Source organism: Quercus lobata, chromosome 1, assembly GCF_001633185.2.
Source record: "Quercus lobata isolate SW786 chromosome 1, ValleyOak3.0 Primary Assembly, whole genome shotgun sequence".
NCBI classification, from domain to species: domain Eukaryota; kingdom Viridiplantae; phylum Streptophyta; class Magnoliopsida; order Fagales; family Fagaceae; genus Quercus; species Quercus lobata.
The window spans coordinates 17,861,882-17,879,116 of NC_044904.1; the positions used below are offsets into that span (position 1 = coordinate 17,861,882).

The 17,235-nt window shown below is 40.7% G+C and overlaps 2 protein-coding genes across 2 annotated transcripts; one reads left to right on the forward strand and one right to left on the reverse strand.

The window, feature by feature from the left end:
* Nucleotides 1-3,512: 3,512 nt before the first annotated feature.
* On the forward strand, nucleotides 3,513-4,993 carry LOC115950096. Its single transcript, XM_031067347.1, has 3 exons — nucleotides 3,513-3,903; nucleotides 4,018-4,380; nucleotides 4,566-4,993. Exons 1-3 carry the CDS (start codon nucleotides 3,513-3,515, stop codon nucleotides 4,991-4,993), a joined length of 1,182 nt encoding a protein of 393 aa, XP_030923207.1.
* Nucleotides 4,994-12,587: 7,594 nt separating this feature from the next.
* On the reverse strand, nucleotides 12,588-13,317 carry LOC115983646. Its single transcript, XM_031106403.1, has 2 exons — nucleotides 12,928-13,317; nucleotides 12,588-12,830 (listed from the first exon to the last, which is right to left on the reverse strand). The coding sequence occupies exons 1-2, from the start codon at nucleotides 13,253-13,255 to the stop codon at nucleotides 12,808-12,810; spliced, it is 351 nt and encodes a 116-aa protein (XP_030962263.1). The 5' UTR covers nucleotides 13,256-13,317; the 3' UTR covers nucleotides 12,588-12,807.
* Between the last annotated feature and the right edge of the window lie 3,918 nt (nucleotides 13,318-17,235).

Consider the following 17,235-nt stretch of genomic DNA (forward strand, 5'->3'; position numbering starts at 1 on the left):
TGACGGGCCCCGATTTAATGGGCCTGACGGATTCGGGTCCGTGGGCCGATGGAGGGCTAGCCCAACTTGCGCCAAGGCCCATTGTGGATAGATACAGCAAAAAACCCTGGATGAAGAGTACTTGCTACCTACGCCTGAATCATCCTAGAAACCCAAAGAAAATAGGAATCCTAGCGCAATAGGAATTCCGGAAGATACGCGCGCCGAAGCAAGATCTTCTCTACAAGGAAAAATCTTGCTCACCACGTTTGGAAATATTCAAGTAAAGTCCTATAAGGAAAAGACTTCAACGCCAAGGAAGAGGTGACAACCTTCTACTACTATAAGAGCCCCAATACTCTCACAAATCAAGGTACGCATAATTTACCCTCTCTGGCACTCTAAAATTGTGAGAATAGTTCTAACTTGACCTTTGGAGGGTATTTGGCCAGCACCACACTGGTGCTCTCTGTTAGGTCTTCTCTTTTTTTGTTGTGCAGGTGCTATTTTGAGCGTGTGAGTACTGTGTGACCTATTAGTGATTTTTTCAGCATCATCAGTTGGCGTCATTTGTGGGAAACGTTTCACGAATTGTAAGCCATATTATCGCTTCCCGGAAAAAAGAGTTGCATGGTGCTCACTCGCTCAATGGCGACCACTAACGACATTCAAGAAGAAGAGCCACCCACGACCGCACTTGAGAAACAGGTTAAAACTCTCACCACTGCCATGGAGCGCCTCACCAAACAAAATCGTGACTTGGAAGAGCAGCTGAACTAGAAAAACGTAGCACCAAATAACCAAGGAGCGGATTAAGAAGGAACCAACGCTGAAAGGAGGAATCAAGAGGGACCATAGGCCAGTAAGGCCCCAAGCAGACCGGAGTGACAAAACATGAGCCTTCCCTCCCTCGCGGATACGGCTCCGCCACCTATTATCGCGGGGATGCAGTCAATGAAGGAACAGATGGAAGTTATGATGAACGCTCTCAAGGGACGAGTGTCCAGCGATCTTGACGACCTTGTTAACCGAACTGACTCGCCATTCACCACTTCCGTCAACTTCTTCCCCCTACCAATTAAGTTCCGCATGCCACATATGGATAGTTATGACGGGGTCAAGGACCCTCTAGACCCTCTAGACCACTTTAAGACCTTGATGCACCTTCAAGGAGTAGCAGATGCAATTATGTGTAGGGCCTTCCCTACAACGCTGAAGGGTGTGGCAAGTGTTTGGTTCAGCAGATTGACGCCCAACTCTATCAGCACCTTTAAGGAGCTGAGCGCTCAATTTACTACGCACTTCATCGGGGGACATAGATACAAGAAGTCTACGGCTTGCTTGATGAGCATCAAACAGCGAGAGTAGGAGACGCTGAGATCCTACATATCACGCTTCAATAAGGAGGCACTCTCGATCGACGAAGCCGATGACAAAATACTTGTAGCGGCATTCACTAATGGGCTTAAGAAAGGGAAGTTTTTGTTCTCCTTGTACAAAAACGACCCGAAGACCATGTCAGAAGTGCTTTACAGGGCCACCAAGTATATGAACGCTGAAGACGCGTTGTTGGCTCGAGAAGAAAGACCCAAGAAAAGAGAAAGGCAAGAAGACACACGGCAGGACCAAGGCTGGAAGAAGGCAAGGACAGGAGACCGAAGGGATGAAAGACGCCCTAAGCCCCTGGGAGGAAGATTCACAAGCTTCACCCCATTGACTGCCCTGATAGACCAAGTCCTAATGCAAATCAAGGATGAGGGGGCTCTGACATTTCCTGGAAAGCTGAAAGGTGATCCCAACAAGCGATCTAGGGATAAATATTGTCGCTTCCATCGTGACCATGGTCATGACACGGCCAATTGCTATGACCTAAAACAGCAGATTGAGGCCCTCATCAGATAAGGAAAATTGCAGAAGTTCGTCAGCAAGAAGAGAACAAATCCACCCCCATAAGGCCAGCACTCCCGGCGGGAGAATGAGCGACCGAGACCCCCCACAGGGTACATAAGGATGATAGTGGGAGGAACAGCTGCCGCTAGGTCGTCAAAAAAGGCTCGCAAAACCTACTTTAGGATGGTACAAAATGTTTAGCTGACGGGACTGTGCCAAAGATAGCACGGAGAGAAGGCCCCATTATTGGATTCTCAGAAGAAGATGCGCGATGTCTTCACCACCCACATGACGATGCGCTCGTCGTCAGCATATGGATAGAAGACTACAACATGCACCGGGTGTTGGTCGACAACGGTAGCTCAACAGATATCTTATACTACCCGGCGTTCCAGCAGATGAGGATCGACAAGGAATGGTTGATTTTGACAAATGCCTCGCTCGTTGGTTTTGGAGGAAGCCGGGTATTCCCCCTAGGTGCGGTCACATTGTCTGTTGTAGTAGGTGATTACCCCCAACAGATCATCAAGGACATAACATTCCTGGTGGTCGATTGCTCGTCTGCCTACAACGCTATCGTCAGACGACCCACACTCAATTTGTGGAAGGCTGTAACTTCAACCTACCACCTAATGATTAAGTTCCCTACCAACTATGGAGTAGGAGAGCTACGCGGAAGTTAGGTGGCCGCACGTGAATGCTATGTAGCGATGATGGAAATGGAGGATCAGGTCTAGGCCTTGAATGTAGAAGAGCACCGAATGGTGACGAAGTCGGTAGAAAGACTTGAAGAGATACCCCTTGACAATTCCGATCCTGACCGAATGACCAAAATTGGAACCCTCGCTAATCCCGCAATCCATCAAGAGCTCATAACCTTTCTTAGAAGTAATCGAGACGTATTCGCCTGGAGCCATGAAGACATGCCAGGAATAGACCCTTCGGTCATGGTACACAGATTGAATGTGTCGCCCTTCTTTCCACCCATCCGACAGAAGAAGCGAGTGTTTGCCCCCGAGCGAGATTGGGCCATAGCGGAAGAAGTCCTCAAACTACAGGAGGCGAGCTTCATTAGGAAGGTTGATTACCCTGACCAGCTGGCAAACGTGGTGATGGTTAAGAAAGCTAGCGGGAAGTGGAGAATGTGCGTGGATTTCACTGACCTGAACAAAGCCTGCCCCAAGGACAACTATCCTCTCCCGCGGGTCGACGTTCTTGTGGACTCTAAGGCTCAGCATCAGCTGTTAAGCTTCATGGACGCTTTCTTAGGTTACAACCAAATCCAAATGCATGAAGATGATCAGGAGAAAACTTCGTTCGTAACCAGCCAAGGCCTCTTCTGTTATAAGGTAATGTCATTTGGCCTAAAAAATGCAGGCGCAATGTATCAGAGGCTTATGAACAAGATGTTCGCGCAGCAAATAGGGAGAAATGTCCAAGTCTATGTTGATGACATGCTAGTAAAAAGCCGAAGGGAGGAAGATCACTTGGAAGACCTCAGAGAAACATTCAACACCCTTCACTCCTACAACATAAAGCTCAATCCGGGAAAGTGCGCCTTCGGAGTAATGGCGGGAAAATTCCTAAGGTTTATGGTGTCTCAAAGGGGGATTGAGTCCAACCCGGACAAGATTTGAGCCATAATGGAGATGGCACCCCCAAGAAATGTGAAGGAGGTACAAAGCCTCAACAGCAAAATAGCGGCATTGAATAGATTCGTGTCAAGAGCAACGGACAAGTGCTTACCTTTCTTTTGCATATTGAAGAAATCTTTCGAGTGGACTGCCGAGTGTCAGCAAGCATTCGAGGAGTTAAAAGCCTATCTATCTTCCCCACCACTGTTAAGTCCCTCGCAACCAGGTGAAGAGCTTTTCCTCTACCTGGCCGTCTCCCTCGTTGCCGTCAGCACCGCCTTGATTAGAGAAGAAGATAGGGTGCAGAAACCCGTATACTACGCCAACCGGACGCTTCGTGGAACTGAAGAAAGATACCCGCCCATGGAAAAACTCGCTTTTGCATTAGTCACGGCAGCCCGTAAGCTTAAACCATATTTTCAAGCCCACACGGTGATCGTCCTGATCGATAAACCCTTGAGACGGGCAATGAGTAATCCTGAATCCGTTGGTTGATTGGCACTATGGGCTATAGAGCTGAGCGAGTTTGACATCCAGTATCAACCAAGAACCGCTATCAAGGGACAAATCATCGTGGACTTTATAGCAGAATTTACGAGCGACGAGGGCGAGGGGGCAGAGGAGGCTCCCCAGTGGAGCATACATACAGATGGATCATCCAACAGACAGGCTGGAGGGGCCGACATCGTACTACTCTCACCCAAGGGGGACACGGTTGAGTGTATGGTCCGTCTAGACTTCCCCATTACCAACAATGAGGCGGAATATGAAGCACTCGTGGCGGGGCTCGATCTTGGTAAAGCAGCAAGGGCCGAAAGCGTGATCATTTATTGCAACTCACAGGTCGTTACTAATCAAGTGAATGGAGACTATGAGTGTAAGAACGAGAGGATGTGGTGGTATCTTAAGTAAGACAAAGAGTAAGCGACTTAAAAGCCAAAGTTGTCCAGATCCCCAGAAGAGAAAATGAGCAAGCCGACTGCCTTGCCAAAGCCGCTTCATGAGAACATATGATCACCCCCGGTAACGTACTCTCTTTTGTTCAATTCTATCCATTAATAGATCCTGACGATGTACAAAAAATTGGCTCCGAGAACAACTGGACCACACCACTGGTTTCCTACTTAAAGAACGGCGTCTTGCCAGACGAGAAGGAAGCCACAAGAAAATTGAAGGTCCAGGCAGCAAGATTCGTCTTAATGAAAGATGTTCTGTATAAAAGAGGTTTCTCTCATCCATTTCTGAGATGCTTAGGTACGGAAGAAGCGGACTACGCCATGAGAGAAATCCACGAGGGTATCTGTGGAAACCACTCAGAGGCACGGTCGTTAGTACACAAGTTGATCCGAGCTGGATACTACTGGCCTACATTGTTAAAGGACGCACAAGCTTATGTCAAGTCATGCGAAAAGTGTCAGAGGTTTAGCAACTTCATCAAGCAACCATCCGAAGAGCTGACCCTGATGACGGCACCTTGGCCGTTCGCTTAATAGGGACTAGACATCATGGGCCCATTCCCAACAGCGATCAGGCAACTAAAATTTCTAGTAGTTGGCATAGACTATTTCACTAAGTGGGTAGAAGCAGAGGCCTTAGCCACTATCACGGAGAAAAACATTCAAAGGTTTGTCTGGAGAAATATCATATGCAGGTACGGGATACCTAGAGTATTGGTCTCTGACAACGGTAAGCAATTCGACAATAGCACGTTCAGAGAATTCTGTTCAGAGCTAGGAATCAAGAACCACTACTCGTCACCCGCACACCCACAGGCTAATGGGCAGGTCGAAGTCACGAATCGGTCCTTACTCAAGATAATCAAGACCCGGCTCGAGGGGGCAAAGGGTATTTGGCTAGACGAGTTACCAAGCGTTCTGTGGGCATACCAAACTACAGCAAGAACACCCACTGGAGAAACACCATTTCGTCTAGCATACGGAAGCGAAGCTATCATTCCGGCAGAAGTGGGGCTCGCAAGCTATCGGGTGGAGAACTACGACAAGGATGAGAACGAGAAGGCCATGCTCCTTCAGCTCGACCTGGTGGACAAAGTCAGAGCGACAGCAGAGCAAAGGTTGGCGCGTTATCAGAATCTCATGGCGAAACACTACAACTCCAGCATCAGGCATAGAGACTTTCAGGTCGGTGCTCTTGTACTACGGAAGGTAATGGGCGCCACTAGAGATCCATCGTAGGGGAAGCTCGGCCCTAATTGGGAAGGACCCTACAGGATCGCATCATGACAGAGGAAGGGCACCTACCACTTGGAAACACTAGATGGAAAAAAACTGCAGCACCCATGGAACGCGGAGCACCTACGAAAGTACTACCGGTAGAAGTAATATGAAGAACAGCAATGATCCCTAATTGCCCGGTTTATTTAATCTTTAGCTACAATTACTAGTTTTTCTTGAACTATTTTTGCTACAATCTTTTTGTGCCTTTTTAAGCTCAAGGGGGCAGGTACTTTTTTCTACAAACGCATTTTCTTTTAAGAGGAATATTCAGATACAGCTATGGTTTTCCACATGGATTTTTATTATGAATGAATAGGTTACACAGGGTCCACAAAGTGGACGGATCACCCAAGTTGGTGAAAATAACATGTCCAAAATGGACGGATGTAGAACAAGTCCACAATGTGGACGGATCATCCCACGAGGATGAAAATTTGAGGTCCAAAATGGACGGATGTAGAACAAGTCCACAATGTGGACGGATCATCCCACGAGGATGAAAATTTGAGGTCCAAAATGGATGGATATAGAACAAGTCCACAATGTGGACGGATCATCCCAGGAGGATGAAAATTTGAAGTCCGACATGGACGGATATAGATCAAAAGTCCACAAAGTGGACGGAGTATCTCTGGAAGATGAAAAGTGTAAACATGTCCAGAAAGTGGACGGATAAATCTAAACGCCCACAAACATGACGAATCGTAAAAGATTCTTCAGATCAAGTGGACGGATAAAATCCAAAATGCACACAAACATGACGGATCTTAAAAATTCTCCAGATCAAAGAATGAATGAGTAGAAACAACGTCCTCAAGGTGGACGGGTCATCCAAAGAGGGTGAAAATTTTAAAAGAAACCCAATAAGGTGACGGATGCAAACAAGGTCTGCAATAATATGAACGGACCGCCTTTAAAAATTCCAAAGTGGACGGTTTAGCTCGAAAATATCAGAATGCAAGGTGCAAATCTAAAAATTCAAAAAATTAAAATACTCAGCAGGACGGCTATCACAAGTAGAGCAAAATGAACGAATGCATTCAACAGAAACAACAAAAATGAATAATGTTAAACCCTTAAAAGGAAATGTTTACATATTATCAATGACGGATGAAAATTGTACTCCAAATATATATATATATATATATATATAAATAAAAAAATAAAAAAAATTATCTAACTACGGCAACTATTGGACTTGAGTGTCAACCGTCTACTCTACAAAGTTGTCTGGATAAGGGGCTTCATCGGTGACGGACTGATGGGCCACCTCCACGACGGGCTGTACTTGTGCATTTTGGGCTTGTGCTAACTCCCCGTCACCAAGAACTTCGTCATCAGCAAAGAGGTCATCAGTGTCCTCTGAGGCGACAGGCATGACGGAGGTTTGAGCTTGGTCGTCAACTTTGATGTTTGAAACGTCCAAGTCTGGGTAGGCCTTCTTAATTTGACGGATGGAATCGTCGAAGCCTTGAAGGAAGGAGTCTCCTAGCTCTGAAATCAGGGCGTCGGAGTCACGGTACTCACATATCGCAACCTCCTTAGCCTGACGGACCTTATCCTTCAGGTCTTGTATCTCCTTGTCCTTACCTTCAAGGGCCTTCTTCGCCTCCTCCGTACTCTTCTCAAGACTTTTTCTCGCCTTTTCTGAAAGTTCAAGCTTTTTCTCCATCTTGGGTTTCCAATTTCACAGTTGGTTCAGCTTATCCTTCGTCTGCTCTACCTTCGCCCGTATACGTTCCAGGGCCGTCTTGTGGCTGAGACATCGTCCCATCAACCCTTTCATCATAACCATTGCCTGAAACAAAAAAAAAGGGAGTTAGATTGGAAGCAAAAGTAATGGACGGTGGTAAAGGGGACGGGCAGGGTTACCTGAGTAATTGCAAAAAGGCCCGTCTCCCCCATGGCCTCCGTAGAGTGATTCCCCAAGTCCTCGTAGTCCTCCGACGAGATAATGGACGAAATCTGCTCCAAGGCATGTTTAGAATCCTCCCGAAGGAGGATGGGCGGCTTCTCTTGGTTTGTTGACGGACCCTTCATAAGGCCATTGCTGACCCCATGTTTCGTTGGGGTGGCCGTCTTCGCAGCCTCAGCCATAAGCCCTACGACGGGCTCCAAGGATACTTTGGCCTTTTTGGCAGGAGGATCCCTCTTAGGTAGCAGTTTCCTCTTTATGAATGGGATACTTGGGCCTGTCCCAGTGGGAGCCACGTCACCTGTCTCTTTCTTCTTTGTGGCCTTTGACCTGATCAACGCTCTCTTCTTAGCATCGTCCATTTCTGAAAAGAATGACGAGCAATGTTAGCTACCAAAATGAAAATAAAGACCGTTCAATAAGAGTAAAGACGATGGACTTACGTCTTCAAATCTTTTCCTTGTACTTAACAACTGCTGGCATTGGCTCTGGTCCGTCACAATACCAGTGAACGGTATTGAGTGTAACCAATTTCGCCCAAGTCCTTTCTTCCGGCTGGGTCTTAGAAAAAAAAATTTCGAGAAAGGCAAACTCCTTGATATCAACTTGGGGACGTCGTCTAACTGCAAAAAAAAAAAAAAAAAAAAAAAAAAAGGAAAAAAGGAAAAAACGGTTAAAATTGTTTAAAAAGTTATGAAATGAACTGTTAAAATTTTTTTTATGTACTAGGACGGGAGCATACTGGACGGGTACAATATGCCCCAAATCGTGTCGACGGGCATGTGCTCCGTGTCTCCTGGGCGACACATCCAACCGTCACCTTCCAGGAAGAAGTAACGGCTCTTCCAACCCGTATTAGAGTCTGGTGTGTCGTAAATAACCTTCAACAACGGACTCCTGGGTACAAAACTATATCCCCCTCGACCTATCAATCTCATCCGGACGGTAGCAGTGAATGAACTCCCTCACCGTCAGCCTCCTGGCACACCGTACAGGACCTCCATTGCTATGAAGACCCTCCAGGAATTTGGGGAAACTTGGTTGACAGATAGTCCCAGGTACTTGAAGAGCTCACGGTGAAGGGAACTTAGCGGAAACCTAAGTCCCACCTTCAGCATCTGCTCATATACTCTGACACCCTCGACTCCGTCGTAGTAGCATTTCTCGGACTTATAGGGCAGACGGATGGGGATGCTATTCGGGATTTGGTAGTTATCCCTAAATGTTTTGAAGTTATTCACCGTCCATTCTGGTAGCATGATGAACTCCCTAAGTCCATCAGCACCTATGACGGATCTTACTATCTGTTCCTCATCGTCATCAAAAGCCTCTTCTTGTTCAACCATCTCCACATCCTCATTTGTTGAGGACAAGGAGGAGACGGACTCCTATCTTCGCTTGGACTCTCTTGGTCTTTATGACCTGACGGATATACTTCCTCGTAATCCACCCCATCACGGACAATTTATTGATTACTCGACGCACTAGACATTTCCTACACATGACGACAAAACCTAAGACTCTGACGGATCTAGAAATTATGACAGATGTATAAATTTTAGAAGAATGAATCAAAATAGGAGGGGGCAAAAGTATGTCTGTAGAATTTATGGGAAGAAAGCACTTACCAATCTTGTGAATGAATGGAGGAAGTATGGCGATGACGGACGTAGCAACTAGACGAGGTTGTCTCTGACAGGTATGATGGGTGCGCTCTGACAAGTGAGTTTTAGCTAAAAATGAAGAAATGAGAAAGGAAGACTCTATTATTTATAGGGAAGGTGCACGGAAGACGAAGCAACGCTTCGATCCGAGATAAAATCCAATCAAAGGGCGACGCGTGTCATGCTTCATAATGGCTTCCGAACAGCTTGTCAGGTGTTGGTGCAGTTCACGGTGTCCGCATTCACACCGTCATCTCCTTTGGCATGACTCCGTCAACCCTTTAGCTTTACTCCGTCAACTCTTTGGTTTCACCCCGTATCCCTTTAAGCCGAACCGTCATCCCCCGAGCGTAGGATCGTCACCCCATGAGTCCTTCCACTCATCTAGACGGACCTATAGGGTGAAGGGGGCAACTAAAGGGGATAAAATATGACCTGAAGGGCCCAATTTAATGGGCCTAACGAATTCGGGTCCGTGGGCCGATGGAGGGCTAGCCCAACTTACACCAAGGCCCATCGTGGATAGATACAGCAAAAAACCCTGGATGAAGAGTACTTACTGCCTACGCTTGAATCATCCTAGAAACCCAAAGAAAATAGGAATCCTAGCGCAATAGGAATTCCAGAAGATACGCACGCCGAAGCAAGATCTTCTCTACAAGGAAAGATCTTGCTCACCACGTTTGGAAATATTCAAGTAGAGTCCTATAAGGAAAAGACTTCAACGCCAAGGAAGAGGTACCAGCCTTCTACTACTATAAAAACCTCAATGCTCTCACAAATCAAGGTACGCATAATTTACCCTCTCTAACACTCTAGAGTTGTGAGAATAGTTCTAACTTGACATTCGGAGGGTATTTGGCCGGCACCACACCGATGCTCTCTGTTAGGTCTTCTCTTTTTTTGTTGTGCAAGTGCTATTTTGAGCGTGCGAGTACTATGTGACCTATTGGTGATTTTTTTGGCATCATCAGTCTCTTACAATATAGATCTATTGGGGATTTATGTAGAGAGCTTAACTCTTAAGTTAAATATAAACTAACCTTCAAGCGTAGTATAAATTAGTTTGTGCAATGTAAATATTGTGGTAAAATAGTATAAGTTGTGCAACAAATACATTAAACATGAATTGGTATCTCTAACATCCCCTCAAACTTAATGTAGAAGCTTGAAAATACCTTGAGTTTGGAAATAAAGTTTGACTATGTAGGAAAGCGGGCAATACTGAATAAATGTAGAATGAATTGAACTTGACATAAAGTAGAATGCATGAGATAGCTGTTGACAATAGTGAGTGACAACTATCAACGATAGCTAGGGGCTGACAGGGTGGGCAAGATCTAGAGCACGGAATGTCAGTGACAAAGTGGGTCGTTGCAGGTATTTTTTTCAATCCCTATTGAACAGTTGGTTTCAACATTAATGAGGTTTATAAAAGAGAAAAGGGATGGAAAATCGAGAGAGAGAGAGAGCATTAGGGGTGGTAATAGAATATGTAAAAAATTATAAAGGATTTGCATAAAAAAAATAAATAAAAAAATAAAAACCTCAATTTTATATAAAAATCATTTAAATATATTTAAAATAAAAACATATTTACACTTTTAGGACAAGGTGAGGAAGGAAGGGGTGAGGCGACCAAAACTAGGCCTTGTCCCATCACCTCTTCAAGAAGGGAAGAACCTACACGGGGCAAGGCAAGTCTTGTGAGGCGGGAATCTTCTATCATCCCTAGATACGAGTGAATTGGCGATCTTTAGGGAAACACATGGTCCTGGCTCTAATTTGTTAGAATTTTTTATGCTAGGCTGATGGAGAGAAAAATAGAGAACATAAGATGTAGTATGGCTTCATAGTTTATATCCACAATATATTACCTTAAATGGTAACATCTTCTATATTGAATTATGTGTTACAATCAAGGTTTTGAAACCCCGACCAGATCGTACGGTTTGATCGGGAAAACCTCGAACCGCTCATTTTTGCGCTTCTTTTAGCCTCAAGAACCGCTCTATGGAAAAAAGCAGGGACCCGTGCAAACCGTGGTCGGACCTCACGGTTCTGAGAATCGTGATCAGACCGCTTCTTACGATTCCCTACTTCCATTTGAATCTGAACATTAAAAAAAAAAAAAAAAAGAGGGAGAAAAACAAGTTTTAAATTTTGCCCCCTTCAGAAAACAGATATTAACCATGAAAGAATTTGAGAAGCAAAAAACAAAGAAAAAAAAAAAAAGATAGGAGAAATTACAAGGAAAAAAAAAAAAAAAGCAGCCACATTACCAGTGTGGATCATGGCAATGCTTTGCCTTGATAGATCGATTCTCATTTTTTCCTTTTATTTCTTTCAGCTTCTTAAAGCCGTTTTTTTACTTTTTCTCTGCCCCTTTGTTTCACTTGCTTTTCTTTCTCTAGGCTGCTTTTACGTTTCTAACTTCTTCTCTCTCTATCCCTTTAGTTTCATTTGCTTCCTTTCTTTGGGTTGCTTTTTAGCTTTTAGGTTTGTGATGGACAACTAGGCATGTGTGTCTTGGGATTCTAATTTAAGAATTTACTTTTCAGCTTTTCAGTGCTATAACTAAGTCCCTTACCTTTAATATTTTTGGTGGGGTGTTCAACTATCAATTTTAAGTTTTTGAAATGAGATTTTAGCTCTTCGGACCATGGGAATTGGGAAGAGTTGGGCTCGACATTAATATTATGTAAATGGGCTTGACCAGAAGGTGGGGCTCAAGGCTCAAAGCTTATGTAAATGGGCTTGACATTGAGGTTCAAGGTTTTGGGCTTGATAACGTCATAATTAAGTCTGGTTATTAATATTATGTAAATGGGCTTGACATTGATAAATTATTAGATATTAACTAAAATATAGATTTATAGTTTTAATTGGACTATTTTAGTTAATTTTTTTTTTATTTGAACCAAATTAATATATTTATTTATATTTAAAATAATTATTAAACTAATTATGATGTTATCACGATTCGACCCCCGTTCAACCTCGGTTTGACCTCAAAAACCTTGAACCTCCTCCCTTTACGGTTCAATGAACGGTCCGGGTCTGAAAACCTTGGTTACAATCAGCACATCAGGTGGTTTATAAGGAGAGATTAGCCTTAACCAAACCATATAGTACAAATTAGTAAACTGTAATACAAAAATACCAGTTGTACGTAAAAATATATTGAACCTAGTCTAATATCCCTAACATCTAACTTGTTTAACCACACCATACAATCCAAGCTGTTAGCTAGAATGCAAAAGTTATATATTCCAATATCAATATTTTATTCTTAAATGTTCGAGCTAATCAAGATTGACTGGAGCTAGGCTTGCCTGAAATTGCTTGTAAGATAAAGTGAGCCAATTTTCAGTGATGTAAAATCGGCCTGTTTATTCTTAAAGAAAAGAAACATACATTAATACATGTCAAATAAATAAATGTATGTAAGATCTCTAACATTTCCCTTCTCTATTTTTCTCCCATTTTCATGCCCCTGGAACTGTATAACCTACAAATTAATGCACCACAAAATTAGTGTGTCCTTTTGCTGCGAAAAACAATAATAATAATTTATATATGAAAAAAAAAAAAAAATGTAAGCTTACTTCCACATTTTGTTCCTGGTGCAACCTTTTTGCCACATGACCTTGCCACATAAACCACCTTGTCCACATCAATTGCATCTTCAATTTCCTTAGTAACAAGTTTGCAAACGCATGGCACATCCACAGTCTTGACCACTGCACAACATTCCCATGATGGCTTAGACTTTGCCCCAGATTTACGAACATACTTCTCACATTGTGATACAAGGCCAAGCACATTGACCTCACAGCTTTGGGCCATGGCTTGGTGACTGCTGGAGATCATTATTTCAGAAAACATCAACATTGCCAAGACCAGGCAATAAATTTTGAGACAAGAATTTTCCATATCTGAATCTGATATCTCTCACTCTAAACCTTATTTGCTAGTTTACACAGTAATTAACCTGTAATTAATGTTAGCCTAGATATATAGAAGAGAGTGAGTGAGGTGGTTTGGGTTCACAAGTTATGTGTCACGTAATTTTTATTTGCTTGATTGAAGTGACAGAATTGGGATTGGATGGAAGGGCATAGTGCTAAATGGGATGTAAGGTGGGTTGGGGTGATTTTCGGAAGGTAGAGATAATCGAAATATTAACTAATATGATCAGACAATTTGCCCCATAATAAAATGCTAATGAAGACAATCTACATGTCAGAATCACGAGGTTGCTGCTCCTCATTTCATGTGACGTTTGTCTTTAGTACTGTCTTTGCGTTGGAGAAAGAAGATTGCATATATATATATATATATATATATATATATATATAATGAGTTCAAGTTACACCTGGTATAACTTCACAAGAGTTATACATTTTTTGGACCATTGATTTGTATTAGATTTAAGGGTAAAAAAAATACTCATAGTCATGTATTTATTATTCCCTAGAAATTAGCAACTAAGTCATTAATTCTTCTTATTAAAAATAGAAAATAAAAAACAACATTAACTCTCTGCTCTCCATCATCTTTATCTTCTCTCCCTCTCTCACATGGTCTTGTGTTCTATCTTGTGGGCATCAATTGTGGGCTTGAAGACAAGAAAGACAATAACAATTGAAGTTTTGTTCAGCTGTTAAGTTTGCAATTTAAAAAATGATTTTGGATTGTTTAGTTGTGTTCCTGTTTTGCTTAAATAATTCTCATTCCAAATTAAAATTATTCCAAAGTTCATGAATGGTGTCATTAAGTACTTGGTAAAGGACAAAAAGTCCTTATCTTATGCTAGAATTTTCGTAAAATGATGAAACTTCAATCCTTATCTGATTCAAGTTAGTCGTGGTTGCACTATTTTAGTTACTTGTGCAGGATTTCTTTTGATACCATGTGAGAGAGGGAGAGAAGATGAAAATGATGGAGAGCAGAGAGTTAATATATGCTTTTTTTTTTCTATTTTTAATAATAAGAATAATTAATGACTTAATTACTAATTTCTAGGGAACAATAAATACATGACTATGAGTGTTTTTTTCACCCTTAGATCTAATAAAAATCAATGGTCCAAAAAAGGTGTAACTTTTGTAAAGTTACACTAGGTGTAACTTGAATCCACAGTACTATTCACACATTTAAAAATTATTTTGCTACAGTGTTTTCAGTTTTTAGCAATAAGTGGTATCCAAACAGACCCTTAGCTTACAATTATTGATGATATTCTTGCGTGGGAGAAAATCTCTTATATAAATTGCTGGAAATGTTTCAAATTTTTATTTGGGCTGGGTTAATATTTATAGGGTTGTTAATTTTACAAAAGCTTTTATTTGAGTTTAGTTGTTAATTAATTAACGGAAGAAAATATTTTTATTTTCAGATAACAAACTAGTTTTAGAGGCTCTGCAATATGGATGATATTATTTTTTAAGCCCGTATACTGTTTGACCGGCCTGCATGGGTCCTCCTGAGGTTGATCTATAGAAGAATTTCAAAATATGGAAAAAATCAAATCCCTGTTGTAGATGCATGTTTCAATAATCCTTAACTTTTAAAAGTAACATTTAAATTCTCAATCTCCAATGATTGATAATACTGTTTCACATAAGTGATTAGTTGCAAGCTTAAATTCAAATAGTGATAATAAATTTAATAAAATTATATGATTGACAATACTATTTCACATAATTAGTTGCGTGCAAATTTAAAATTCAATATTATAAAACTCAAAAATGTTTGTTTGAGTTTTCTTCACAAAAATAATGTTTATTTGTGCTCAATGACAAAGCTAATTTTTTTTAAGGGGACTAAGATTAATTATAAAGAGATATGAAAAGAATTAGAGTTTGTAATCAGCTGACAAATCCATAAAAATCACAAGTTTTTTCTTTTGAGAGAAAATAGAAATCAAAAGTTGATTCATCATGATTATGGCCCCCTTTGTTCTTAAATTGATTCTTCTCAATCTAATTCAACCCAACACAAGGCGAATTGAAGTTTACCATTGAGCATGCAGGTTAATTAGAAGTCTGTATCGTGATATCTTAGGTGGATTCGACTTTTGTAAACACTTCATTTTTATTTTATTTTTCCCCATTTTAGTGTAGGAAAGTCACATCCAACCTGCATTATTGAAGATCGTTCGTTCATAAGAGAAGCCCAACATTATTGAAAATAGATCATATGTGTGATAAAAAGAAATATTACTTTAATACTGCTTTAATTTTTGCTACTAAAAGTAATGACTCTAGATAAAGGAAAAATTAATTAAATAATTAAAAGTAGAGAGACCCTCGTCATTACACAATAATTATCTTATATTATATTGTCACAAATTAATTAATTTGGAGTGGACTGGGATTACCATTTTGTCCTTGGAAGTGTTTATATAAGGCTACTCCGTTCATTTTCTCCATGCAAGCTTTCACTTGAGCCCTCACAAGAATATTACTATCTTTCTAGATTATACTTCTTCAATGGGGTTCGCTATCCTTCCAGTTTTAGCCTTATTTTGTGTAAGCTTTCACTTGAGCTCATAGAAGAATATCAATCCATTTGCTCTCTCTCTCTCTCTCTTTCTCTCATGTGTGTCTGTGTTAATTTATATACAATTGTTAATGCTCTCCGTAAGAGAATTAGCTAATGCATGACTGTTAAATTTTGTGGCAGCTTGCACTAGTAGGAAGCCATGCTTCTCTACCTTCTAAGGTCTACTGGCAGTCAGTTTTGCCGAACACTCCCATGCCGAAAGCTCTTCAGGATTCTTTGATTACCTCTACTGGTCAGATTCAAATCCCAATTCCTTACCCTTTTTTCTTTTCGAGTTCCCCAACTGGTTCACTGGTAAAGAAGAAAATTACTGTTACAGAAACTTTAGCTTGGGGCGTTAATAATGCACTTGTTTGATTTTGTTAACTAGAAGTATTGAACAAGATAAGATATATCATGCATTAAAGAGGATGCATGTATATTATCTAGAAGATAATTATTGTTTGACTTATATATGATGCTCTCTATCAAGGCTGTCAAAATCGGGATCCTATTGTGAATCGTAAATCGTAGGTGAATTGTAAAATCCTACATATTTTCAGATTTAAAGCAAAAAACGCATTGATAATGACTTTGTATGTTGAATAATCATGTAAATTATAAATTCATCAAAAAATAAAAAATAAAAATAAAAACTAAGATTTGCATCATATGATGTAATTTGCATGTCATACATCGTTAAATCTGTACTAACAAAACAAATATATTTAAGTTTTGACCCAATGTATCTAAAAGGTTCAATAAATATTTAATTAGCAATCAAATGCTAAAATATTTATCAAAACATATGGAAAATATCTTCCAAGTTCTAAGTTCCAAGTTTGAAATCCAAAATAAGCTAGCAAAGGGAAACTAGCTAACTACAATATGAAATCCAAAAGCAAAATGAATATTAAGGTGAAGTGAACATTTAATTATTCTCATTCTAAGGTCCTCATAACAACCGTTCTAAATCCCTAATCATCATCATCCATTTCATCATTTATGTAGACATTATATATATTTTTATACTAAATCTACAAAAGACATCAAGATACAATTCCACACTCAACTATTCAAGTAATACTACTCAACAACAATTAAAGAGCAAGCTCAAAAAAAAAAAAAATCAATCAATATACAAATACAAACATAGCTGATAAAATTATATATATAAAAAAATATTTTAGTAATATTAAAACACAAATTAATATATTGATTAAACAAATTTAACGACATTATAGCTTAAAAGGCAACAAAGCCAACATCAAATTCTTCAATTAGAAATGATGAAGCATTCTTTCATTTTGATTACAAGTGAACTAGAAACTAGAAAACATTTGCTTAGGTTAACATAATTTTTTTTA